This window comes from Tiliqua scincoides, chromosome 5, assembly GCF_035046505.1.
Source record: "Tiliqua scincoides isolate rTilSci1 chromosome 5, rTilSci1.hap2, whole genome shotgun sequence".
Lineage (NCBI taxonomy): Eukaryota > Metazoa > Chordata > Lepidosauria > Squamata > Scincidae > Tiliqua > Tiliqua scincoides.
Genome location: NC_089825.1, coordinates 125,704,778 through 125,728,322, shown reverse-complemented (window position 1 = coordinate 125,728,322; position 23,545 = coordinate 125,704,778). Strand labels below are relative to the sequence as shown.

The 23,545-nt window shown below is 47.0% G+C and overlaps 1 protein-coding gene across 1 annotated transcript in view; it reads right to left on the bottom strand.

The window, feature by feature from the left end:
* HSD3B7 (hydroxy-delta-5-steroid dehydrogenase, 3 beta- and steroid delta-isomerase 7) overlaps positions 1–23,545 on the bottom strand; it is a 39,531-nt gene that overhangs the window by 2,646 nt on the left and 13,340 nt on the right. Inside the window, exons 2-6 of the mRNA XM_066631101.1 lie at positions 16,872–17,036; positions 10,474–10,617; positions 5,693–5,801; positions 2,918–3,017; positions 434–596 (exon numbers count right to left, since the gene is read on the bottom strand). Of these exons, the coding sequence (XP_066487198.1) occupies positions 434–596; positions 2,918–3,017; positions 5,693–5,801; positions 10,474–10,617; positions 16,872–17,031 (676 nt within the window). The 5' untranslated portion in view covers positions 17,032–17,036. The remainder of the gene's footprint in view (positions 1–433; positions 597–2,917; positions 3,018–5,692; positions 5,802–10,473; positions 10,618–16,871; positions 17,037–23,545) is intronic.

Here is a 23,545-nt window from a genome sequence, read left to right as displayed (position 1 = left end):
AGAGAAGGGAAATTATAGCAGAATAAGACGGATCCTCTCCAGCTTAGGAAAACCACTGGATGGGGGGGAGGGGGGAGCAACACGGACAGTTCTGAGCAACGAACCTTGTCATGGAGATTAGCAAACGAATAAGTCACGTTACTTGGGCTTCTGAATCCGTTTCCCGCAAAATATTGTCAAGAGGATTTCAGGTAATATGGATCACTTTCCTTTGTTGCTTTGGGCATTAACTGACTCATACAGCCTGGGTGTGACATGTTAGTACACAGGCTCTGGTTTTATTGCTTAACCTACCCTCCTCCGTTGAGTTTAAAAGACTTTCTATTGCAGATTTTTTTCAGAACTTGATGCAAGAGTTGCAGGGTGCATGTTGCACATGAAAGTAACATAAAGTTCAGGACAAGATAGGGTCCAGGGAGAACCTGTGACTCACCCACATAGACTCTGCCATGCTCAGTGGAAGCAGGGATGCTCCGGATCATACAGCGTTTCGTACACAGGCCTTTCTCGTAAAACTCCTTCATCAGAACGTGGTCTTCCCCATAGATGCCAGTTGGCCGCAGAGAACAAGTGACCAGCTGTCTTCCATCCTTCATCTGGCCAGGGACAAGTGGAGAGGTTTGTTAGCTTCCCCTTTGGTGAGCACCCTGCAACTACCAATCCAATCTAACTTTTGATAGTAGTGACAAATTCCAGTGGGTTAGCCCAGGGGTTGGCAACCTTAAACACTCAAAGAGCCATTTGGACCCGTTTTCCGGAAAAAAGAAAACCTCGGGAGCCACAAAACACTTTTGACATTTAAAATGAAGATAACACTGCATATATAGTTTGCGTTCCCCTCTTATAGGTCCCAGTTATATAATACACTCCCCTCTTGTAGGTCACAGTTATATAATACACTCCCCTCCTATCGGTCTGTGACGTCCACGGCAGGCGGAGACCCCGCCCCTTTGGGTGTGCCCAAGCACGGGGGGGGGCTTACCCGGACGATGCACGCCGGTCGTCGGCGGAAAGAAGGACGTGAGGCAGATATAGAGGATTTATACAGCCGGTTTACTCTCGTTAAATTCTTGACACTCATGGGGCCTGTTACGTCACAGGCCCCTTTGTTTTACATAGACAGGTGGCGCCGGCGAACAACAGGCCCGTTCCCCACGGCTGCCTGACCCCTTGGGGCTTCTGGCCGGGCTCTCCGGCTGTTGTCAGTCGGCCAGGTGTACAGGTTCCCGAGGACTGTAATACCTTGGTCGGGGGTCAGCTTAGCTGTCCTCAGGAGGGCCCCCTGTACCTCCGGTCTTGCCCCTTGAGTTGCTGGCCTCCAATGGGGGTCATTGATACGGGGTCCTGGCTGTTGCAGCCTCACCTTTCCGGTTTTTTCCCCAGGGCCCCAGGCATGGCTAGGGTCGGGTGGTTCCCAGCCCCCGGCCCTTCTCTCCAGGGCTGAGGTAAGCCGAGTTCCCTTTGGAGCCTGGGTTGCCTGGATGAGGCCGGGGTGGCTACCCTCTCTGGCCTCCTCTGCAATCCCTCTCCTGACTGGAGAGGAGCCACCTCTCCCTAGGCTATCCAGCCTCCTTATGAGGCTAGCCTTTTTCTGGTCCAGCCCCACCCCTTCAGCCCACGTGGCTGCTGACTGCTCCCAGGAGGCACTAGGGCCTACTCCCAGGGAAGTGACTTGCCTGGGATCCCAGTCCTGATAATGCCCAGGTTCTACTCCCGAGGAGGCTCTTACCCCTGAGGAGACCCCTGCTCCAGGGTGATTCCTGGCCTCCTGGGCCGGGCCTAGGTGACAAGGTCCCAATAAAAATCAGGTCCAGACCCACAGTTGGAGAACAACTGTTTTAAATTGTGCACAGGTGAACTGCTTGTGAAGGATACTGTCATTCTTTACTGTCATTTACTTCTGTACTTCTGTAAATGCCTTTCCACACAATACTACCTCTGAACAAGACCACTTAGTACTACTTAACACTGTTCACAAAGGTGCTCCTGAACAAACAAGCTAAGAGTTCAAAACGGCATAAAATATACTAACAGTGATTACTTCCCAACCATGAAATATGCTTTGGTGCTACATATACAGTATGTTACACATATAGTATACAAACATATACAGAATACCATCTGGTGCAGGGGTCTCCAAACCCTTTCAAGTTTCCAAGTGAAGGAAATGGAGCAGTGAGAGTGTGAGTGAGTGGGGGGGGGGGATGCTGAGTGGGGAGCTTGAAGGCTGTAATCCTGTGCACACTTTCCTGGGAGTAAGCACAATGGGACTTACTTCTGAGGAGACACGCACAAGATTGTGCTCTAAGCTTGGGAGGAGGACAGAGCAGCTGCACTCAATTGCTTGCTTTTGCCTTGGCTCCGTGGGGTCAGGGCTGCTTGTGGGAAGGAGGGGTCATCAGGGTGTTCAAACCCCGTCCGTTTATGCGCCCTCCCCTACACAGGCAGGTGGCTGGCGCTGCAGCTTGGGTGGGAGGGAATGTGCGGCGGGGGGGCTCGCCCATGGCGGTGCAGGCTCTTTGGGCAGGAGCTGCTCCGCCAGCCGTTCGCGCCCGAGCTGCGCGCCTGCGCTCGGGCTGGTGAGCTGTGGCTGCGTCGCGGGAGGGGCAAGCCCCTCCCCCCATGGGAGGGGTTGGCCCCGCACGGAGCCGCAGCAGAAGGCTGAAAGAGCCGCTTGCGGCTCCAGAATGGCAGGTTGCTGACCCCAGGGTTAGCCATACTGGTGTTTCTTCGTTATGTTGCAACAGATCACTTGTGGCATCAGCTTCTGCGACTAGAGCCCACTCCACCAGATGGGTGACCTGCATCTTCAGTTGGCCAAGGAGAGCCTGCAAAAGCTGATGCCACAAGAAACCTGTTCATGCCACAAGACGCTTTGTTTCACTCTAACCTTCCACGGGAGGAGCATCTGGCTTACCCGTCGTCCGTTGGCTTCAATGATCAGTTGCTCAGCCTTAGCTTTGCTCACTGGGTAGGGCTCCTCATGAATGCGCTCATATTTGGTGTCTTCATTCCCCCTGCAGAGAAGAGCAAATCAGCAAAGGCAATCAGAGGCTGGTTCTTCCTGCACTGTGATGTGGGCCCAGGAGCCCAGTCTCCCACCCAGACCCATCTTGTTCCTTATTTGCCATGGATATGGGTTAACAATGCTGATAAACAATACACTCTCATGTATTTTAGATAAGATCTGCTCATGGAGACTCCCTAGTGATGCACTATCCTGAGCTGTTAATAGGATGTATAGAAGGGACAAGAGTTTGGCAAGTTGTTTCTCCCATGACTACGTAAATATTATGGGGAAAACTGAGGTTGCCAAGTCTTTCTTTTTCACATATGTTTTAAAAGAACAAGATCTCTGCTGAGCGTTGAATCTAGCTAATCTCTTAATCCAAACCAATTCACATACACCATCCCACTAACTGGGATAAGCAAGATGCATATCAGAATAAGCTCCTTTCCTTCTCAAGAGGAGGAAAACTGCCCATTCTATGCCACAAGCATGAAGATGCACAAGAGGGGCTATGGTGTATCCCAGGGATGTCAGACTCATTTCAAACATTGGGCTGAATAGCATTCGTGGCACCTGTTGAGGGCCAGAAGTGTCATCATTAAGCAGACAATGACCAGAAAAAAAACATGGTTTTCTCACAAATTCATTAGCTGCAAATGACAGAAGAGAAAATACACAAATCTCAATCATATTTTCAAGATGTAGGAAAGACCAATTATCACACTGGCCACCCTTTCAGCAGTGTCGCTTCTGCTACAGTGTCACTTCGCAGGTCAGCGGCTGAGAGGTGGTTTGCGAAGCGATGCCCTGGCAGAAGCAGCACTGCTGAAAGGATGGCCCATATGATAAATGGGCATGCCCAGCACATCCACAGCTTCTTCCTTTCTCACCTCTAAGAACATAAGAACAGCCCCACTGGATCAGGCCATAGGCCCATCTAGTCCAGCTTCCTGTATCTCACAGCGGCCCACCAAATGCCCAGGGAGCACACCAGATAACAAGAGACCTGCATCCTGGTGCCCTCCCTTGCATCTGGCATTCTGACATAACCTCTCTTGGCCTGCCTCTCCTTCCCCCCCTGTACTGTGCCTTGCCTTCCAAGGCCTCTCCCAGTAGAAGCAGCAGTACTGGGAGAGCCCAATTATCATGCAGGCTGCGCTTTCAGTAGTGCCGCTTTGCAGTTCAACAACTGAGAGCAACTGATGGTGGTGCTAGGAGAGCCCAACTATCACACGAGCTGGATAAAGCACTTCCATGAGCCACATCCAGCCCATAGGTCTTATGTCTGACACCCCTGGTATATCATTTCTTATGGAGAGCATGAAAAGGTATATCCTTTCCTATGGATACAGGGGCCAGAGCTCTCCCCCTCCTCGTAAACAAATGGCTGGGTTTTTCTGCCCCAGTTCATCATTGAAATAGAAGCCACTGAAACATTTTTTTAATTGGCAACCTCTAAAGTTCTTTAGCGCATGCACATGGATAGCAGCCAAGGGCCCCTTCCCAGTCCATTGCTTTAACAGAAATGGCAGCGTCGAAACAATGCCAGAGGCAACACCTCCTCCAGGAAGGCTTTCCTTACTCATCTCCAGGGTTACTATTACTATGTTTGGCTGTTGTCATGGTGTTGCTAGGGAGAACCTCAGGGGAGGCCCTTGAGCAAAGCCAACTCCCCCCCTACCCGCCACCACAGCTGGTCTGGGCCACAGCCAGGGGAAATCCCTGTTTAGATACCTGCTATGTGGGATCATTAACTCTTTAGGGTCTCGGCCCAAATGAAAGTGGCTCACAACTATAGCAGCTCCAGGAGTCCAGAAGACTGTGTTATTGCCAGGCCACCCACACATCAAAAATCTTTGTTGTCAAATGACAGATATGGGCCTGGTCATGTACCAGGAGATTGCTAAGGTGGCCAAGTGGACCACCAGTGGCAAAGAATCACACATTAGTTTTAGAATCCTCCCCACTACATTCAGATCTCTCTGCCATTAGAAAATGAGCATAGCAAACAAAAGTGCTGTGCGAGAATCTCTCCCAGGCACATTTCCTTTCATTTTCAGGAAGTTTGCAATACAAGGAATGTTCCCAAAGGGAGCTTCTACCCCTGCAGTCTGACATGGCACAGTCCATTCTACCACCTCAGAGCCCCTGCACAGGCCACCATTTCTTCTGGGAAGGGGGACCATGGACAGCGTTGCCCTCTTATTGACACAACAGACTTCTAGAATAACCCAAACATTTGAGGTTTCTCTCCCAGAAATGCTGCCTGCATATGGGTCTGCTGAAAGACACCACCAGAAGATGTAAGGAGAGAGGTTGGTCCTGTATCTGCCCATCTCCACCCCAGCCATCAGCTGATGCAGACACAGTCCTTCCTGTTGCCACTTCCTACTCTACTCATCCTATTTTAGGAAGTTTGCCACTTCCTGTTCTACTCATCTCTTTGCTCCAGCAGCATCCTCCTGTTGGTGCCATCACATGTTCACTGGGTATAATCGTTGAGTCTTGACTACAGCTAGGGAAGCCTATGCTCAGATCCCCATACCACCACAAAACATGGTAGGAGACCTTGGGCCAGTCACCATTTCTCAGTCTTACCTCCCTCACAGGGCTGTTGTGAGGTTACAGTGTAGATGAGAAAGAAAAACTTTGGTTTGCTTCCCAGATCAGCTGAGGAGATACCTGTAAAAAGGGTCGCCCTTGCTGTTGGGTCCCACCACTTCCATGCTACTGGTGTAAACCAGATACCGAGTTCCTTCTGTCACACATGCTTCAATTACATTCTGGGTTCCTGTGTTGAAAGAGAGATGCAAATCACTTCCCATTCACCTTGCCCCATACTGTGAAAGTGAGATTACATCTCTTTGCACCTGTTGAGTAACATCTTGCCCATGGAGCCAGTTGCAGTGAATGGCCCTGGGCTGAGAAGTTCATCCACATCCAGGTTACTTGGCAGAACCGGTGCTATCTTGGCCCTGCCAAACTTTCCTTTGCAAACAAAGACGTTCTTCTGTATATCTTGGCTTCCTTGGTCACAATTGTTCAGCTGACTTGGAGAAGGAACAGAAGGAGCTGCACAAACACAGAATTACTCTTCTCCTGCCCATTGTAAATACTGTGAGCCTAGTCTGTCACCACCTCCTGCCATTTCACCAGGAACTGCTCATGTGGTCTTCCCTTTGGCCAGGAACATGCTCATTTGAAAACTAGGAGTTGCTGCACATCAAATTTCATGCTGTACATTGTGACTGTTGGGCAAGAATGAGACACTGTTGCTTCAAAGTAGTGTTTCTCAATGTTTGTACTCTGCTGCACCACTTCCCATGGTCCATCTATTTAAAGTACCACCGGAAGTAACTGGTAATGACATCATTGCCAGTTACTTCTGGGTTGGGAGGCCAGATGCAGTGCAAGACACACCAGTAAGAGGCTCCGGGGGCAGGGCTTTTTCAAGTGCGGAAAAGCTGCCTTTGGAGCCTCCTACCGCTGTTTGTTGTGTTGTGTTCTTGGTCTCACAGTTGGGCGGCAGGGATCCAGGGATCCCACCAGTACCACCAGACACCACCCTCAAGTACCACTGGTGGTACCCATACCACTGGTTGAGAAACACTGCCTTAAAGCCCTGTTTCCGGGCTTCCTGGTGACCATTGTGGGAAACAAGATATTGGGCCAGCAGAGCTGTTCTTCTGTGCTAGTACATCTTCCCAAGACGTTACCAAAAGGTAACCAAAAGGCTTAGGTTACCAAAAGGACAGGGTGCCTGGTTATTTATCACCATTGCTGGGAGGGGATTAGAGAGAAGCAAAACAGAATGCCTCCAGTGGGGGGGGGGGGACAACAAGAGATAACAGAGGGAGCCTATAAGAGCCAGGATGCATGAGTATCTAGAATCTAATAGGTAGGACACCACAGGTTCAGGATTCCTAGGTGATGAGTCCAACCCAATAAGTTAGTCAAAAAACTCTCTTCTTCAGACTTCCCAGAACACTTTTTCTCCTCACTTGACCTTTCCAAGGAAGCCCCTGTGTGCTGCAGAAGACTCTGAACATGTTCCAGGGAGCAGAGATAGTTCCTGGGGAACCTTGGCCAGAAGCACAAACACTACCTTGCAACTGCCAACTGCAGGGGAACATCCATAACACCAGCCAGAAGACTCTCAAGGAAGGGTCTCTGCCACGACAGAGTTTCTCAGCGAAGACCCCAAGAAGCTTCCTAGAAACTCCATGCATATGCAGCTGCCTTATCTCAAGTTGCACTAAGGGTTCATCCACCTATTATCTGTTCTGGGTGCAGCAGAGCCAACCCAAGTCTAAGGCAGGAGCCTTCCCAGACCTACCCAGAGATTTAACTGGGACTGCATAATTTGTATGCAGAAGCTCTACTGCTGAGACACCACCATACACTTTGAAAACCAATGGATTAAAGCAGGGGTGCCCAAACACCGGCCCTGGGGCCACTTGCGGCCCTTGAGGACTCCCAATGCAGCCCTCAGGGAGACCCCAGCCTCCAATGAGCCTTTGGCCCTCCGGAAACTTGCTGGAGCCCACACTGGCCCAACACAACTGCTCTCAGTGTGAGGGTGACTGTTTGACCTCTCTTGTTAGCTGTGGGATGAGGGCTCCCTCCACCGCTTGCTGTTTCATGTCTGTGATGCAGTAGTGGCAGCAAAGAAAAGGCCAGCCTTGCTTTGTGCAAGGCCTTTTATAGGCCTTGAGCTATAGCAAGACCTTCATTCATTCAGATAAGTTCCACCTCTAGTATATTAATTTATGTAAACTTATGTAAATTTATTCAAATTTTAAATGTAAATTAATTATTTTTTCCCCCAGCCCCCAACACAGTGTCAGAGAGATGATGTGGCCCTCCTGCCAAAAACTTTGGACACCCCTGGATTAAAGCAACAGTAAGAAATGGTAGAGTGATCAGAGTGTCAGACAAGAGCTTAGAGAGCACTAGGCAACACAGAGGCAGTCCCTTTCTCTCTGTCTAGCCCAGGGGTGTCAAACTTGTTTCATACCAAGGGCCGAATAGCATTCATGATGCCTGCTGAGGGCCGAAAGTGATGTCATTTGACAAGAATTGATGTCATTAAACAGGTCATAATCAAAAATAAGCACTTTTTTCTGTCTTAGGAACTCATTAGCTGCAAACAACAGAAGAGAAAATACACCAATCTTGACCATATTTCAAGATATGAGAGAGCCCAATTTTCACATGGGCTGCCCTTTCAGCAGTAACACCACAGCACTGCTCAGCAAATGAGAGCCTGAGGACCAGATAAAAAGTTTCCACGGGCCGCATCCGGCCCCCGGGCCTTGTGTTTGCCACCCCTGGTCTAGCCCAACAGGTAGACCTCCTTTGCATGCAGAAGGGTGCCGGTAGAAAAGGAGAAAGACACCTATCTGAACCTGCTGCCAATCAGTGTTAACAGTGCTGAGTAAGACAGACAAATGGATAAGGCAGTTTCCTGAGTTTCTAACCTACCTTACAGGGTTGTGAGGATAAAGTGTGGCAGGGGGGAGTACTGAGCACATCACCCTGAGCTACTTTGAAGAATGTCAGGTGAAAACGAAACAAAAATGAGAAAGGAGCCAGGGGGAGCAAAAGTCCTGATTCCAGGCATACTTCACCAATCAAGGGTGAATCACTTCCCTTTCAAAGGAGCCAGAAGTGAACAAGGATTAACCCACCCTAGTTAGCAACAGGAGCATGTTTTGTCTTGGTAGAGAATGCAGATGTGTCAAAGCTAACACTTGGCAGAATTTACATACCAGACCTCATTCATGACTCTTGTCCAGAAATGCAATGTAACCAAAGGAACACCCACATGTGGAAATGGTTATCCCAGCTCCTAACCAGTTCTCTCTGTAAGGGTTTCCCTTCAAAACAGGCAAAGTCATAACATGTTTTCAAGAATCAGAGCCCATAAGTGTTTTGGGCGCATGAGTCAAACTTACCATAACAAGCAAAAATAGTAATTGGGGATACTGGAGGCTGTGAAAGATTGGCAGGGTGGAGGAGATTTTCCTACTGTATTGCCAAAGGCAATGAGCAAGGGTGTGATGCTTCAAGTTAGTACACCAGCTCCCTCCTAGTCTGAGACATATGTGCTCAGGGCAGAGGCTAGGCTTGAGCCCCAGGACCTATCTTTTAGGCAGGGTTTAGCACAGTTGCCAAACCTTTTTGCACAATGCCAGAGCTCAATCCTTGTAATAATGAAGCAACAATAAAGGCAAGAGGCTTAATGAGCATGTGCAGAGTGCTTCTGCTTCCCCACTAAGTCACCAGAGTTTGCCCCTGTGTCTGGTATAAGAGGCAAGATTCCCATCCCAGGGAGCAGTTTCCTGTGCCCTTCAGCACCTTTCCCTTTAGAGATGATGCACTTGTTTTGGAGGGAAATTCCTGGAAAAGTTCAATACCACTGTTTCGGAAGAATCTCTTTCTGTTTTGGTGCATAAGTAACACAACCAACTTCCCCTTTCTCCGCCTTTCCCAGATTCAGCTTCCTGACAATTTTTATTTATTATTTCCTGTTTTTCCACACTTTTTCCTATGGGAAAAAAAACTGCACCATCAAAACTGGCTACTAATTTGACACACATTGACAGTGCTTTATTTTTTTCAAAGAGAGGCAAATTCAGTGAAATAGCGGTACATTTCATCACACACTTCCACGTTATCTGCGAACCTTCTATTTGCAAGTCACAAAGGAGAGCAATAAAGCAGTTCAGGAAGGACTCATTCTCACAAAATAGCTGATCAGTTGTAGTGTCAACCTTGCCTGAGTCATACCATTTGAGACCATTGTTTTAAAAGAGTGTGTCTTTGAGGATTTCTGCACAATCACATGTTGAAAGCAAGCACATCAGGAGAATGCTAGGGCAAAATCTTCATTGCCAGCAACTGCTTATCTAGGGACCTGCTTGTATGGAGTGGCCCTCTATAGGACAAGCATTCATCCAAAGGATAACTCTCTGTTGTTTATGAGAATTAGGCCCAGAAGACCTCACCTCCTCCAGCCTGCCCACTTCCAACCATCATTTCAATCCCAAGCTCATCCTGCACACAGACTCCCAACTTGAACTGCAGTTTAATGGGCTGGTTTCTCTAGATTCTCCCACCACAAAGTAGAAATGTGTCACATACATCAGGTATGGGATGTTCAGTGGACTTAAAACCATTGAACATGCATAAAGGGCTTCTCCCTTTCCCTCAATAAATGCATCCAAACCTCACATCATTCGGCAGTAGCGTTTCCAGGCTTAAGGACATGCTGGCAGACTCCAGTGCCAGCACCTCTTGTTTTAGAAGTACCCCAGGCAGTGAGGCATGACCTGGTTCACTGGCTTGAGAAACCTGGAGCTACTTTTCCCCGCCCATCACCACCTCCCTGCCACGTGCAAGTACCATTCTTGTTGTGGGGGATTAGTTTGGAGGGCTTTACAATTCTCACCAACTCATACCGTGCACGTTGACTGCTGTGATTTTCTCGGGCGGCACTCGGCCCCAAACGTCCACCAAGGCGGCAGTGTGAATGACTACATGGGCTCCTTTCACAGCTCCCCTCACATCTTCCAAGTTGCTGATGTCCCCTTGTATCAGAGTCACTTGGTTTGCAAGAGAAAGATTGAGAGACAAACAAAACACACAAGCACAGAGAGAAAGAAATTAGTTGGGACTTTAAAGAGATGCATGGAGATAAGCAAAACATACTTAATGGAGGCTTCGAAACTGAATACAACCGGGACAATAATAATAACAACAACAACACAGGTATTTATATACCGCCTTTCTTGGTCATCAGATTTCTCCTCAGACTTTATTCAAGGCAGTTTACTTAGGCAGGCTGTTCTAAATCCCCGTAGGGATTTTTACAATTGAAGAAAGGTTCTATCTTTCAAGAACCACAACATTTCAGATGGATCTGCAGGTGTGAAAAATTGTGCATCTCGATTGAGTGTGCCTGTTTTTTCAATTGAGTGTGCCCAAAAAACATCCCCAAAGAAGCTCTAGTCTAGAAGGAGAGGGCTGCTATGCTCACCAAGACTGACTCGGGCCCAAAAAACAGGCAACACTGAACAGGTAGAGGAGAAGCAAGATGGCTCCAGGACCCCTGGAACATATGACTGGCAACCAGAAAGTTGGAAGCAGGAGCCACAGCAGAGCTTACTTAAACCTCCTAAGCATACCCATCAGCTCAATTCATGATCATGTATAAAGCCAGGACACAGAAAGGGCAACATTTTTGCCATTCTCCTGCCTACACATTATTATTATTATTAACAGTTCTGGAACCCCCGCCCCAAGATATCCAGCTGCCATTTCAATGCCAGATAAAAACTACCGTATTTTTCGCTCCATAAGATGCACTTTTTTCCCCCCAAAAAGTGGGGGGGAAGTGTGTGCGTCTTATGGAGCGAATACTGCAAAAAAAAACAAAAAAAAACTCCGCCCCTGGCCCCGCCCCCTGCCCGCTCTGCTCGCCTTCCCAGGAAAGTGTGGGTGGGATGGCAGTCTTGCTGAGCAAGCCCTCCTGTCTACTCAGAAGTAAGTCTCAGAGTCACTGGGGCTCACTCCCAGGAAAGCGTGGGTGGGGTGGCAGTCTTGCTGAGCAAGCCCCTAGAGCAGGGGTGCTCATTATGTCGATTGAGAGCTACCAGTCGATCTCCAGGCGAAATGAGTCAATCGCAGGCTTCTCTCCTGTCCAAGCATCCCTAGGAGTGAGCCCCTGGCAGGCTTGTGAGCCCAGGGAGGGAGCCTAGGGAGTGAGCCCAGGGAGCCCAGGGAGTGAGCACCTTATGGTTCTGTGTGCAAGGGGTTTTGCACTGGTCTTGCTGTGATGTCTATACAGAGATCTTCCCTTCCCCACACCTTTCCCCTGTTTTTGCACTGGTCTGTATAGAGATCTGCTTCCCCCCCCCCCCTTGTATTGGAATCCAGGAAGATCTGGTGAGGAGGTAGATGTGGTGTCAGCAGTGGCCCCTTTAAGGGTAAGGCCTGGGCATCCAGCAGAGTGTGCTGCACAGCTGCAGCCACTGGAAGGCAATAGGGCCCTCAGGGATATAAGGAGCACCTGAGGCAGGAAGGGTCTGTGGGTTTTGAAGGAGTGCAGGTTGGAGGTAGGAGAGGAGACTGACTGGGTTTATTGAATTTGGAATCTGACTGTGGATTGTGACTGGACTTGGATACCCTGATGGATTTGACTGACCTACCTGGAACCTGACCTTGGACTGTAATTTGGCTTATTGGCTCTCAACTCTGATTTGGTAACTCTGATTGACGGGACTGATTTACTTGGCATCTGTGGACTGGAACTGGACTCACTTTTGCTTGCTGCACTGGTGAGTTGCACAAGGGGGACTGATCAGCCTTAAGCGGGCACGAGGCCCAGTGGTTTGGAATTTGGCAGAACATCATTGTAGCAGAAAGATAATGTGATCCCCTATTTGTGTGCACCTGCTTTTGTGAGCTTCATAAATTCTGACTCTAGCGATGATGAGTTCTTGGGGTTTCCAGAAAACTAGAGTACTCAAGCCTTTAAGTCTCTCCATTTGTTAATGACAGTGATAATGGTTCTTAATGCCACTGTTGACTGCTGTTCACTTTACATGGTTCAAATGTTATTCTATTATAGTTTATTAAATATTTTATTACACTATTTGATTCAGAATATTTTTTCCTTGTTTTCCTCCTCTAAAAACTAGGTGCGTCTTATGGTCAGGTGCGTCTTATGGAGCGAAAAATACGGTATTTAATTTCAAGGTAACCTAGGTATTCATTTGATCTCTGAACTCTGGTTTCCCTCCTAGCTCTTGCTTTGTTCTACACTGCAATTTTGTATTGTACAAAGAGTTTAATTATGTGGCTCATACGCTGCCTTGGAAGCTCTATATGCAAACAGAAAAGTGGGTCATAAATACTAAAAGAAGCTCAATCCTTGCCATTGTATATCTAGAAAACAGTGCAGTTGATGCTATTTAGGCAATTTTGGTGCTCTGTTTTCGGAGGATATGGTGTCCTACTTCCTGTTCTATGTTTCTAATAACACCACCATTAAAATGGCATTTGTTGGGTCCTTCTTTGAGAATCAGACAGCCACTGGATAAAAACAACAAGAAGAATCTATTAGGTTCAAGAGACGTAGAATTAACTGCAGAACAAAACAGAACCCTGTGGCCCAAAGTCTGAAATTCAGGCAGATCTTTGTTCTAATGAAAAACATCTCCAAAGAAGCTCTAGTCTAGAAGGAGAGGGCTGCTATGGTCACCAAGACTGACTTGGGCCCAAAAAACAGGCACACTCAATAGAGATGCACAATTTTTCACACCTGCAGAGACCAAGACTGTGTACATGTACACACATTTCATCAGGGTGGTTGCAGAGAAGGCAATATTAGGTAATTCCAACAACTGCTCTAAGTCACAGGATATGAGAAAGGCAATTCCCCCTCCAAGTTGTTGGTCAATTGATTCCTGACCCCCCCCCCACGTACAGCTGTCATGCAAACGCATTAAAACACAGGGACGCACCCTCTTGTTTCTCTTTCTTTCTTTCTCAGAAACCCTTGTCACTCTTTCAGGAAATCCTGTAGTGAGCACATTTGGTGTGACAAACCAATTTGTCAAACCAAAGGAATTAAACTGCCATGTTCCAATCACCCTTCCTGCAGCCCTTCCATGACTTCCACTGTTGGTCCGGAATTCGGGACATGTGGTCCACTCCTAACAGCCTCCCCTCACGTCAAGCATGACCTTGTCAAGCAGTTTTTCCCCTCATCCCAAGGTCTTCCTGCCCAGATGTTTTCAGGCCCATCTGTCACTAACCCACTATTAAGAACAAAGTGGCCATTTCCAAAAAATAAACATAAAGCTGGTGTGGAATCAGAATTCTCTGTAATTTGAAAGAGGAGGATTTTGTGGGAAGGCTCAGAATGGCCCCTGGGTTGCCTCCCATCCTTGTGATCAGGGTGAGGCCGATTTTACAACTGCACAGGAACATCACAACACCTCTGACCGTTCTCTGGGCCCAGGTTGCCAGGCATTAGGCTGCTTTGTACAGAATAGTTGTCTTGCACCAAGATCACAGCCACATGGGAAGAGAGCTTATTTCAGTACCAGCAAACAAGATGGGGTCTCCAAGGCCCGTAACAGCTGTCTAAGCAGAGTCAGCATGCAGCAAAGCCAACTCTCATGCATCCCTGCTCAGCCCAAGCTATTTGTGAGTTCTATGACTACAAGATGCCACTTTCTCCAGTGCCCATTTGTCTCCAAACTGGCAACTGGAGAAGGAGAAGGGATAGCCCCAAGGCAGCCTCTCCCAAAAGTGCTGACTTGCCCCAAGGGTCTCTGGCTGCTGAATAAGTTATATACAAAGTCCCTCTGAAACAAAAGGAAAAGCCCTCTACACCTGTTCAGGATACTCTCTGTAATCTTCACTTAAAACCAAGACAGACCACAGTTTTCCTCCAAAGGCTTTGGCTTATCCCCCCCAATACTTCATCTAACATGAATAAACCCATTTTTACAGGTACAAAAGTAATATGGTTGGAGAGAGAGCAGCTGGTGCTTAGTAGGGAGGTCTTTGCAATGCACAGCAGCTCACTGGACTGCTACTCTGCCCATGCGCTCCACACCTGGCACTACAACAGGCATTTTGCAAGCGTTTGACAGCATGTAAGCGGTCATTTGACTTTGCAGCTGTCAAGTCGTCACCTTCCTGTTCAAAATTTATAGCAACATTTGCTATTGCAAACCGATGGCTTCCTAGAATCCAGTTTGGTTCATTTTCAAGGTCAGCCATTGTTTAACTGGGACCGAAACCAAAAGCAGGAGGCATCTCAGCTAGAACAATCCATGCTCTGTTCACAGGCTGCTTTCCCTGCAGTTCTGGGCAGATCTTGCCTTTTCCCCACTGACTCAATCGCTATTGCATTTCAACTAGAAGGGCTGTGTGCTACCGTGCACTAGTGACAGTCAAGCCAAGATATTTTGGCAGAGACAGCAATGGTTGGAAGATACGGCCAGGCGTGTGGCCAGGAGTGAGCTGCAGTGGGGAAGATTCTTGGCTCTGACCCTCCCTTGACTCCTCCCTGGCAGGCTTCACACATTCCCTTTGCAGCGAGCCTAGAAAGGCACGCTCTCATCCACGCTCTCATCCACGGAGAACCGTGTCTGGAGAAAGCAGCTCCACGTGCGGCCATGACCTTTCTGCGTCCACCCCCAACAAACTCCCTCAGTTTGGGGAGGCTTTGCCAGAGCGAAGGAGAATCCTCACAGCCAGCCTGCTCACACAGCCTGTATCCCAGTGAACCGTCCAACTGCTCTGATAGCGAGAACATTTGATGCAGGTCCATGCAGCTAACTTGGAAACCGGCAACAAAATCTATGGCCACATTCTGCTCTCCAGAGTTCCCCACTGCTTAATGACAGAGCCCAGTCCAGCCCTCCCCCTCCACCCGATATGGCTTCCAGCCCCAATTTGGTTCTGAGTTGGTTATTCTGAGATAGCCTTAAAAATTCGTTTATCTTATTTACTTTGTGATTCTATAGCCTGCCTTATATCTGAAGGCTCGGGAAAGTTTTTAATCATGAAACAGAATTGATATAAATACATCCAATTGAAGAAAAACAAGCAGCTGTACAACAGCACAATACCAGTTTATCCCCCAAATTAAGCAGAAAGCAAATAATCCTACAGCCACTAAAATATGCCTACCCAAGTATACAGATACTGTTAGCGTCTTTGAAATTTTTTTAACATTTTGAAGAGTGGGATATATATACTTGCGATATCAGGGAAAGGTTTCTCCTGTGACAAAAAGGATCACAACCCTCCCTCCATCCTAAATTCATTCTCAATTGTACAGTACCATACAGATGTCCAAGTCCTGGTTTCATTCACAGATACAAAAGCAAAAGTAGAATTTAGGGGTGAATCAAATGTCAAGCCTTTTTAAAAACAAAAATATTAATGCTTTTATCCTTGGCTGCCAGTGTGCATTCCTTGATTTTCCAGCAGGAAAACCATCAATAACACACAACATTTATTACAGACTTGAAGTGCCTACGTTAACAAGGGCTTGGCTCAAGAGCCTGCCCTGGAAGCCAGGGATCAGCCCTAGCACTCTCTCCATTCCCAGAAGCACCCTTTCCTCACTAGAGAAGAGCCTCAGCCAGCACCTAAATAGCTGCAAACTGAAGGAGACCATTTTCTAGTGGTCAGAGCAGCTGCTTTGCATGCAGAAACTCTCAGGCAGCAATCCCAGGAACCTCTGGGAAAGACCTGGAGAGCCACTTCCTGACACCATGGCGTGCCACAAGGTACTCACACCCCACTGCAGGAGCAATGGAATCTGGAGGACCTTTGGCAGCTGAGAGTGGTAAAGGCAAAGGGGCAGGAAAAATCCATTATGGGGTACAAGCCATGATGCGTATTGCGCAGCCTCCTGATTTTAGAAATGGGTTATGTCAGAATGCCAGATGCAAGGGAGGGCACCAGGATGAGGTCTCTTGTTATCTGGTGTGCTCCCTGGGGCATTTGGTGGGCCGCTGCGAGATACAGGAAGCTGGACTAGATGGGCCTATGGCCTGATCCAGTGGGGCTGTTCTTATGTTCAGAATCAGGTTGCTAGATAGAGTGGAGTACCTGGTCATAACCACAAGAGGTCCTGTTGGGTCCTATTCAGATGGGTATTTCTGCAGGGGGATATTGGCAGATCTCAAATGCCTCTGCTCATTCCACTCCCTGAAGACTCACAAGGATGGGTCTTCAGTGGATTCACAATGGTTTCAAGGATGTCACCAGTTAACCCCTGCATGCATAAAAGGTGCAGTCTTGACACTGACCATCATTCACTCCTCACCTCTGTCCAGGGCATTCAGTCTTTCATCCAGATGCATGTCAAAGACACGCACTTCCATGAGGTCAGGCTCTTGCTCCAGAAGCAGCTGAACTAGATGCTTCCCCAGAAAACCACAGCCACCGGTCACTAAGTAGATCTGCTTTCTGCTGGTTGACTCCATTTGCCCTGGGTACAAGAGGATAAAAGAAGAGTATGTGATTAGAGTCAGAAGGGAAAATTTAAGAGGTACACCAACTGCAGACGGGCAAGTGCACAAAGATTAGACAGGCCAAAGATTATAAGTAGGAATGGGGGGGGGAGTATTGGAGGAATGACAGGTCCTGGAATGCAGAAGGTTCCACCCCCAGATAGGCACTGAATTTATACAAGAGGCACTGCCCTTCAGGGTGGCCAATGAGATACACTGAGATGGTCAAGGGATGGCCTACATCAGGGGTGCTCACACTTTTTTGGCTCGAGAGCTACTTTGAAACCCAGCAAGGCCCGGAGATCTAACAGGGGGGAAGGAAGCGTCTGACAGACACCCCCTTTAATGTATGGAGCCCCTGCTGGAGTCTAGTCAGTTTCATCAGTTTTGTTGCTGCATGCCTGAAGAGCAGCTAAAGTGTCAGTTTCAGTGTCAGTTTAGCTAAATATGTCAGTTTCGTCTAGTCACTAGACAAAACTGACATATTAACAGTTTGGAGAGACCGGGCTCCGCGATCTACTCATTTTGCCTCGCGATCTACCGGTAGATCGCAATCCACCTATTGAGCACCCCTGGCCTACATGGATCCTTCAGAGTCACACACAAACACACAGGGTCTTCAGCTTCATACTCACTGCACACAGTTTCTCAATAGCACTTACAACAACCTTGTACAGTTGGCCAGTATTACTTTTCCCAATTAGCTGCACAAAATTTAGAGGATGATACACAAACACACTTAAAAAAATAGGGAAGCTTACAGTTTTTTCTCCACTATAGCATTCCTATGATGTGGGCAAGAAGGCATGGGAGTGTCTCCAAAACTCAACCTATCACCGTTTTGAGGGGAACACATGGAAGCAAGAAAAACACTAAAAAGACTAACAGGAGAAATTTCATCCGTCAGTGTCAAGCAGCAATCTCACTTTCTATTACTGACAGGTCTCCTCTGCCTTTAACAGCTGCATAATAGGTGAAGGCCCAACAGGTGCCCAGGAGCCCTGCCAGGAAGAAGTTGGGCAATGATAATCCTAAACAGGGTGAGGGAGAACCTGGCTGACACCCAGGATTCCCAAATTCCATCCAGGGCCAGAATGGAGGAAAGGGCAAGACTGGATGCAGACATCATAGTGGCAAGAGGGTTCACTTTCAGCATGGTAGGAGATGTAGCTGTCTCAGCTCCGCCAAAAGCCTTACCAGGAAGTCACATTAAACTTCTCCCCAATCTGACAGGAAGATAAATTGAGATCCATAAATATAAATATAGTATATACAGTGTATATTCATACTCTGCTTTTCTCCCATTAAGGGAAATCTGAGCATTCTTAAAACAATCTATACAATCAGGGCTGCCAACTTCGACAACTATTCCTGGAGATTGCCCCCCTTTCCACCCCCAGAAGCACCCTAAGTAAAAGGGTGCTTATCATATCACTAAGTAAAAGAGGCTCAGTAAAGATATCCAGGATTGCTTTCAGTTATCACCTGTCAAGTCCTGAAGTCTTCAGCCAATCCTGCAGGACTGGCAAGCCTAGACACAATCCTAAACACTAACCCAGCAGTAAAAACAAGAACTCCAAAATCAACATAATACTCAGAAGGAACAGAAAGTAACAATAATTCAGAACATGCAGAAATTGCCTGCACAAAAATCCAGGTCTTTAGTCTCCAGTGAAAGGGCAGCAAGAAGGGGTCAAGCATATATTAAGTAGTGGAGAACTTGCTAGTGCCAGTTTGTTGGAATCCTGTGCGGCCCCCTGATGCTACAATGGTCACTACCAGTGGTACTAGGGGTTGAGGGACCAATCTAGCCAGGTGGGCTCTCAGCAGCCAGTGCCTGATCTCTGGGCAGATGGGAGGGCAGTACAAGACTCTGCTCCAGCCACTTGGTGCAGGCACTGTCTGTTGCAACACCGACATGCCTTTGAAGTCTTCCTTGGTCTTCTTCCAGTGGATACATATTAAACAAAGAGGCATGATTATCACTTTTCTTTGCAATTTAATTTGTAAAGAGAAAACAGTTCCAAGAAGGTGGTGAGGGAAAATAGCTGTGTCACAGAATCTTGCCCAACATGGTTGTAACAATGCCATTATAGCACTTTTTTCACTTGAGAACAAAGAAGCTCATTTAGGATCAATCTTAAATGACCTTATTAGGGTCCATGTGGCTTGCAGGAGTGTGGCTCCAAGGACTACTGCACCAAGTTTTAAAGACCTGCTTCTGGCTACCTTTAAAAGTAGGTTGCTTTAAAAAAAAAAAAAAAGGCATTTATATTAAGAATATTTCTTTTATTAGGGTTTATTAATGTTCAAAACTGCTATATAGCAATATTGTTATACAAGAAGAGCCAGCCTCCCTTTTTATGTCATCGGGTCTCTCAACATATGCCCCTAGTACATAAGTCCCCTTTAATTAATTTAAATAGGTCTACTGCACACTGAAGAATGATACCTAACAAGCTGGCAGCTGATAGGGGTGGGATAGATATTCACACAGCTTGAAACACAAGAATAGGGAGGGTAATCAACACACACAATCACCCTCTTTAAACTGCACCCTGCAGTATAACTGACCTGAATCAAAGTCACAGAAATACAAGACATTTGCAGCCCATTTACAGCATGTTTAATAAGGAGAAAACCAACAGTTCGAAGGGCCTTATTCATAAGCAAGCATACACAAGCATTGCAGCCTTAGTGTTATTTCAACTGTACATTTGATGAGAAACAGACAATACTGGAATGATTGTATATTTAGTTTACCCTTGCAGTTAACCCTTGCCTCTATCACCACCCCCCAACTTCTGTTATCTTTAGAATTCCTTTGCTAGATCTGAAGCCCATCAGGGAAGAGCTGGCACTCTCAGATGGAGAGATTCAAACCTACCTTAAAGTTGCATCCATCCCCAGCGCTGACCTGGCAACTTTAAAATGTTCCTCCTCATAAAGGTCTTAATCATTATTGTTGAAAACATGCTTTAAGCTTCTGTTGGAGCTTCTTACTAATAAGTAAAATTACTTAAGTACTAATTACAATTCTATTCACTCCTATTAAAACATGGATTTGTTTCTGCCCCCCCCAAAGGTACGAGTTTAATACATCCAGTACATCCCTTTAATAAAAATATAAATTTGCATGGTGACTTGCCTGCCTGGTGCGAAGGTTGCAGACATCACTCATCTAGATAGGCTGGTAGATAGTGCTGGGGAGGAGGCAGCGGAAGTGATGCATGTCAGCATGTTGGAAATATAGCCAGGAGGTCCTGGAAGCCAAATTTAGGCTATTGGGTAGGAAGCTGAAAGCCAGGACCTCAAAGGTAGCGTTCTCAGAAGTGCTACAAGGCAGGCGGAGATCAGGGGTCTCAATGCATGGATGAGACAGTGGTGTAGGGAGGAAGGGTTTAGATTTGTTAGCACTGGGGAACGTTTTGGGACAAGCGGGGCCTGTACAAGAGGGACGGGCTTCACTTGAACCAGAATGGAACCAGACTGTTGGCACATAACATTAAAAAGGTGGCAGAGCAGTTTTGAAACTGATCCCTAGGGGAAAGCCGACAGGAGCCGAGGGGCATCTGGTTCGGGATTCCTCATCCCTATGGGACAAGGATGGGGAGGTCAGAGAACAACAAGGTAAAGACAGCGTAGGAGAAGAAATTGGGAATGGAAGCATGATGGGATCGATACTGTTTGGCACAATGAGAGATTGCAGGGATAAAGGAGCTAATAAGCAGCCCATCCTGGGGCATTCCATGTTCAAATGTTTTTATGCAAATGCCCGAAGTCTCCAAGCTAAGATGGGAGAACTGGAATGTCTGGTGACTAGAGAAAACTTTGATATACTGGGCATAATGGAAACCTGGTGGAATGTGGAGAATCAGTGGGATATCGCAATCCCAGGCTATAAACTCTACAGGACGGACAGGGAAGGGCGTGTTGGAGGTGGGGTGGCCATTTATGTTAAAGAAAGGGTAGAATCCAACAAGTAGAGATTGAAGGCGGGTCCGACTCCACCATAGAATCTCTGTGGGTTAAATTACCAGGCCTGAGGAGCGATGTAATACTGGGGGCATGCTATCGTCCTCCAGACCAGAAACTGGAAGGGGACCTTGAAATGAGGAAACAGATCAGGGAGGTGACAAGGAGGGACAGGGTTGTAATCATGGGGGACTTCAATTATCCTCACATTGACTGGGTCAATTTGTGTTCTGGTCATGAAAGAGAGACTGGATTTCTTGACATGCTAAATGACTGTGCCTTAGAGCAGCTAGTCATGGAGCCCACCAGAGGACAGGTGACTTTGGATTTAATATTGTGCAGTACTCAGGACTTGGCTAGAGATGTAAATGTTACTGAGCCATTGGGGAACAGTGATCATGCTGTGATCCATTTTGACATGTAAGTTGGGGGAAGAGTACCAGGCAAATCTGTCACAAAAACCCTTGACTTCCGACAAGCGGACTTCCCTCAAATGAGGAGGCTGGTTAGAAGGAGGTTGAAAGGGAAGGTAAAAAGAGTCCAATCTCACCAGAGTTCATGGAGACTGCTTAAAACAACAGAAATAGAGGCCCAGCAAATGTGTATACCGCAAAGGAAGAAGGGCTCGACTACATCCAGGAGGGTGCCCGCCTGGCTAACGAGCCAAGTTAGAGAGGCTGTAAAGGGAAAGGAAGCTTCCTTCTGTAAATGGAAGTCTTGCCCTAATGAGGAGAATAAAAAGGAACATAAACAGTGGCAAAAGAGATGTAAGAAGGTGATACGGGAGGCCAAGCAAGACTATGAGGAACGCATGGCCAGCAACATTAAGGGGAATAATAAAAGCTTCTTCAAATATGTTAGAAGCAAGAAACCCGCCAGAGAAGTGGTTGGCCCTCTCGAACGAGAGGGAGGGAAAGAGGAGATAAAAGGAGACTTAGAGATGATAGAGAAATTAAATGAGTTCTTTGCATCTGTCTTCACCGCAGAAGACCTCGGGCAGATACCGCTGCCCAAACGGCCCCCCCAAACAAGGAATTAAGTTGGATAGAGGTTAAAAGAGAAGATGTTTCAGATCTAATTGACAATTTAAAGATCAATAAGTCACCAGACCCAGATGGCGGCCACCCAAGATTTATTAAAGAACTGAAGAATGAAGTTGCTGATCTCTTGACTAAAATATGCAACTTGTCCCTCAAAACGGCCATGGTGCCAGAGGATTGGAGGATAGCAAATGTCACGCTGATCTTTAAAAAGGGAAAGAAGGGGGACCTGGGAAACTATAGGCCAGTCAGCCTAACATCTATACCGGGTAAGATGGTGGAATGCTTCATCAAAGATAGAATCTCAAAAAACATAGACGAGCAGGCCTTGCTGAGGGAGAATCAGCATGGCTTCTGTAAGGGTAAGTCTTGCCTCACAAACCTTTTAGAATTCTTTGAAAAGGTCAACAGGCAAGTGGATGCGGGAGAACCCGTGGACATTATATATCTGGACTTTCAGAAGGCGTTCGACACGGTCCCTCACCAAAGGCTACTGAGAAAACTTCATAGTCAGGAAATTAGAGGGCAGGTCCTCTCATGGATTGGGAACTGGTTGAAGACCAGGAAACAGAAAGTGGGTGTCAATGGACAATTTTCACAATGGAGAGAGGTGAAAAGCAGTGTGCCCCAAGGATCTGTCCTGGGACCGGTGCTCTTCAACCCCTTCATAAATTATCTGGAGACAGGGTTGAGCAGTGAGGTGGTTAAGTTCTTATTCAGGCTGTTCCTTCAGCTCTTTGCCTCTGTGTCAAACTGGCCAGCATCACACAGAAAGGTTTAGATCGAAATTCACAAGACTAGCTTCAACTTAAAATAAAATATTATTGCAATTAAATACAAAGTGTCTAATTTATTATGGCTGCAAAGTGCCAAGGGAATTGCAAGCTCTAGCCAGACTTTTGTCAAGAGAAATTAAACTTTTCATGTTCTCTCAAGCCCCTCCCCCCATGTACTTTGCTCCTTTTACTGAAATCTATCTCATCCCTGTAAAATTTTCAAAATTTCTCACCTCGACCTAGAATCCTTTAAAAGGCTACAGCTCCATTCACTGAACACAAATCTAACATTAGACACTGGTTAACTTTCAGAATCCAACAAGGCAGCATTTCCCAACATTTCCCTGCTACTGCCCTGAAAGTCTCAATTAGACAATGAAAGGAACTTCAGATGTAGACACCCATGTGCAACTGCCATGTTAGAATCAAACAGAATGCATTTGATTCTCCTTGATAAATACTATCACTTGAATAATGATTAAAGAAAACCTGCTATCACATTTAATAGTATCAATTTACCATGTAATTCTGTGCATGTTCAGCCAGCAAGACGATCCCAGTCAGGATTAATGGGTAAGGAATCTCTTGCCTCTCCCCCTTCTCTTTACCGTCATGTACCCATCAACGGAGTGTACCCACCTGAACGGATCTGATGAAGTGGGCTTATTCCACAAAAACTCTGCCGAAAGAGGTTTG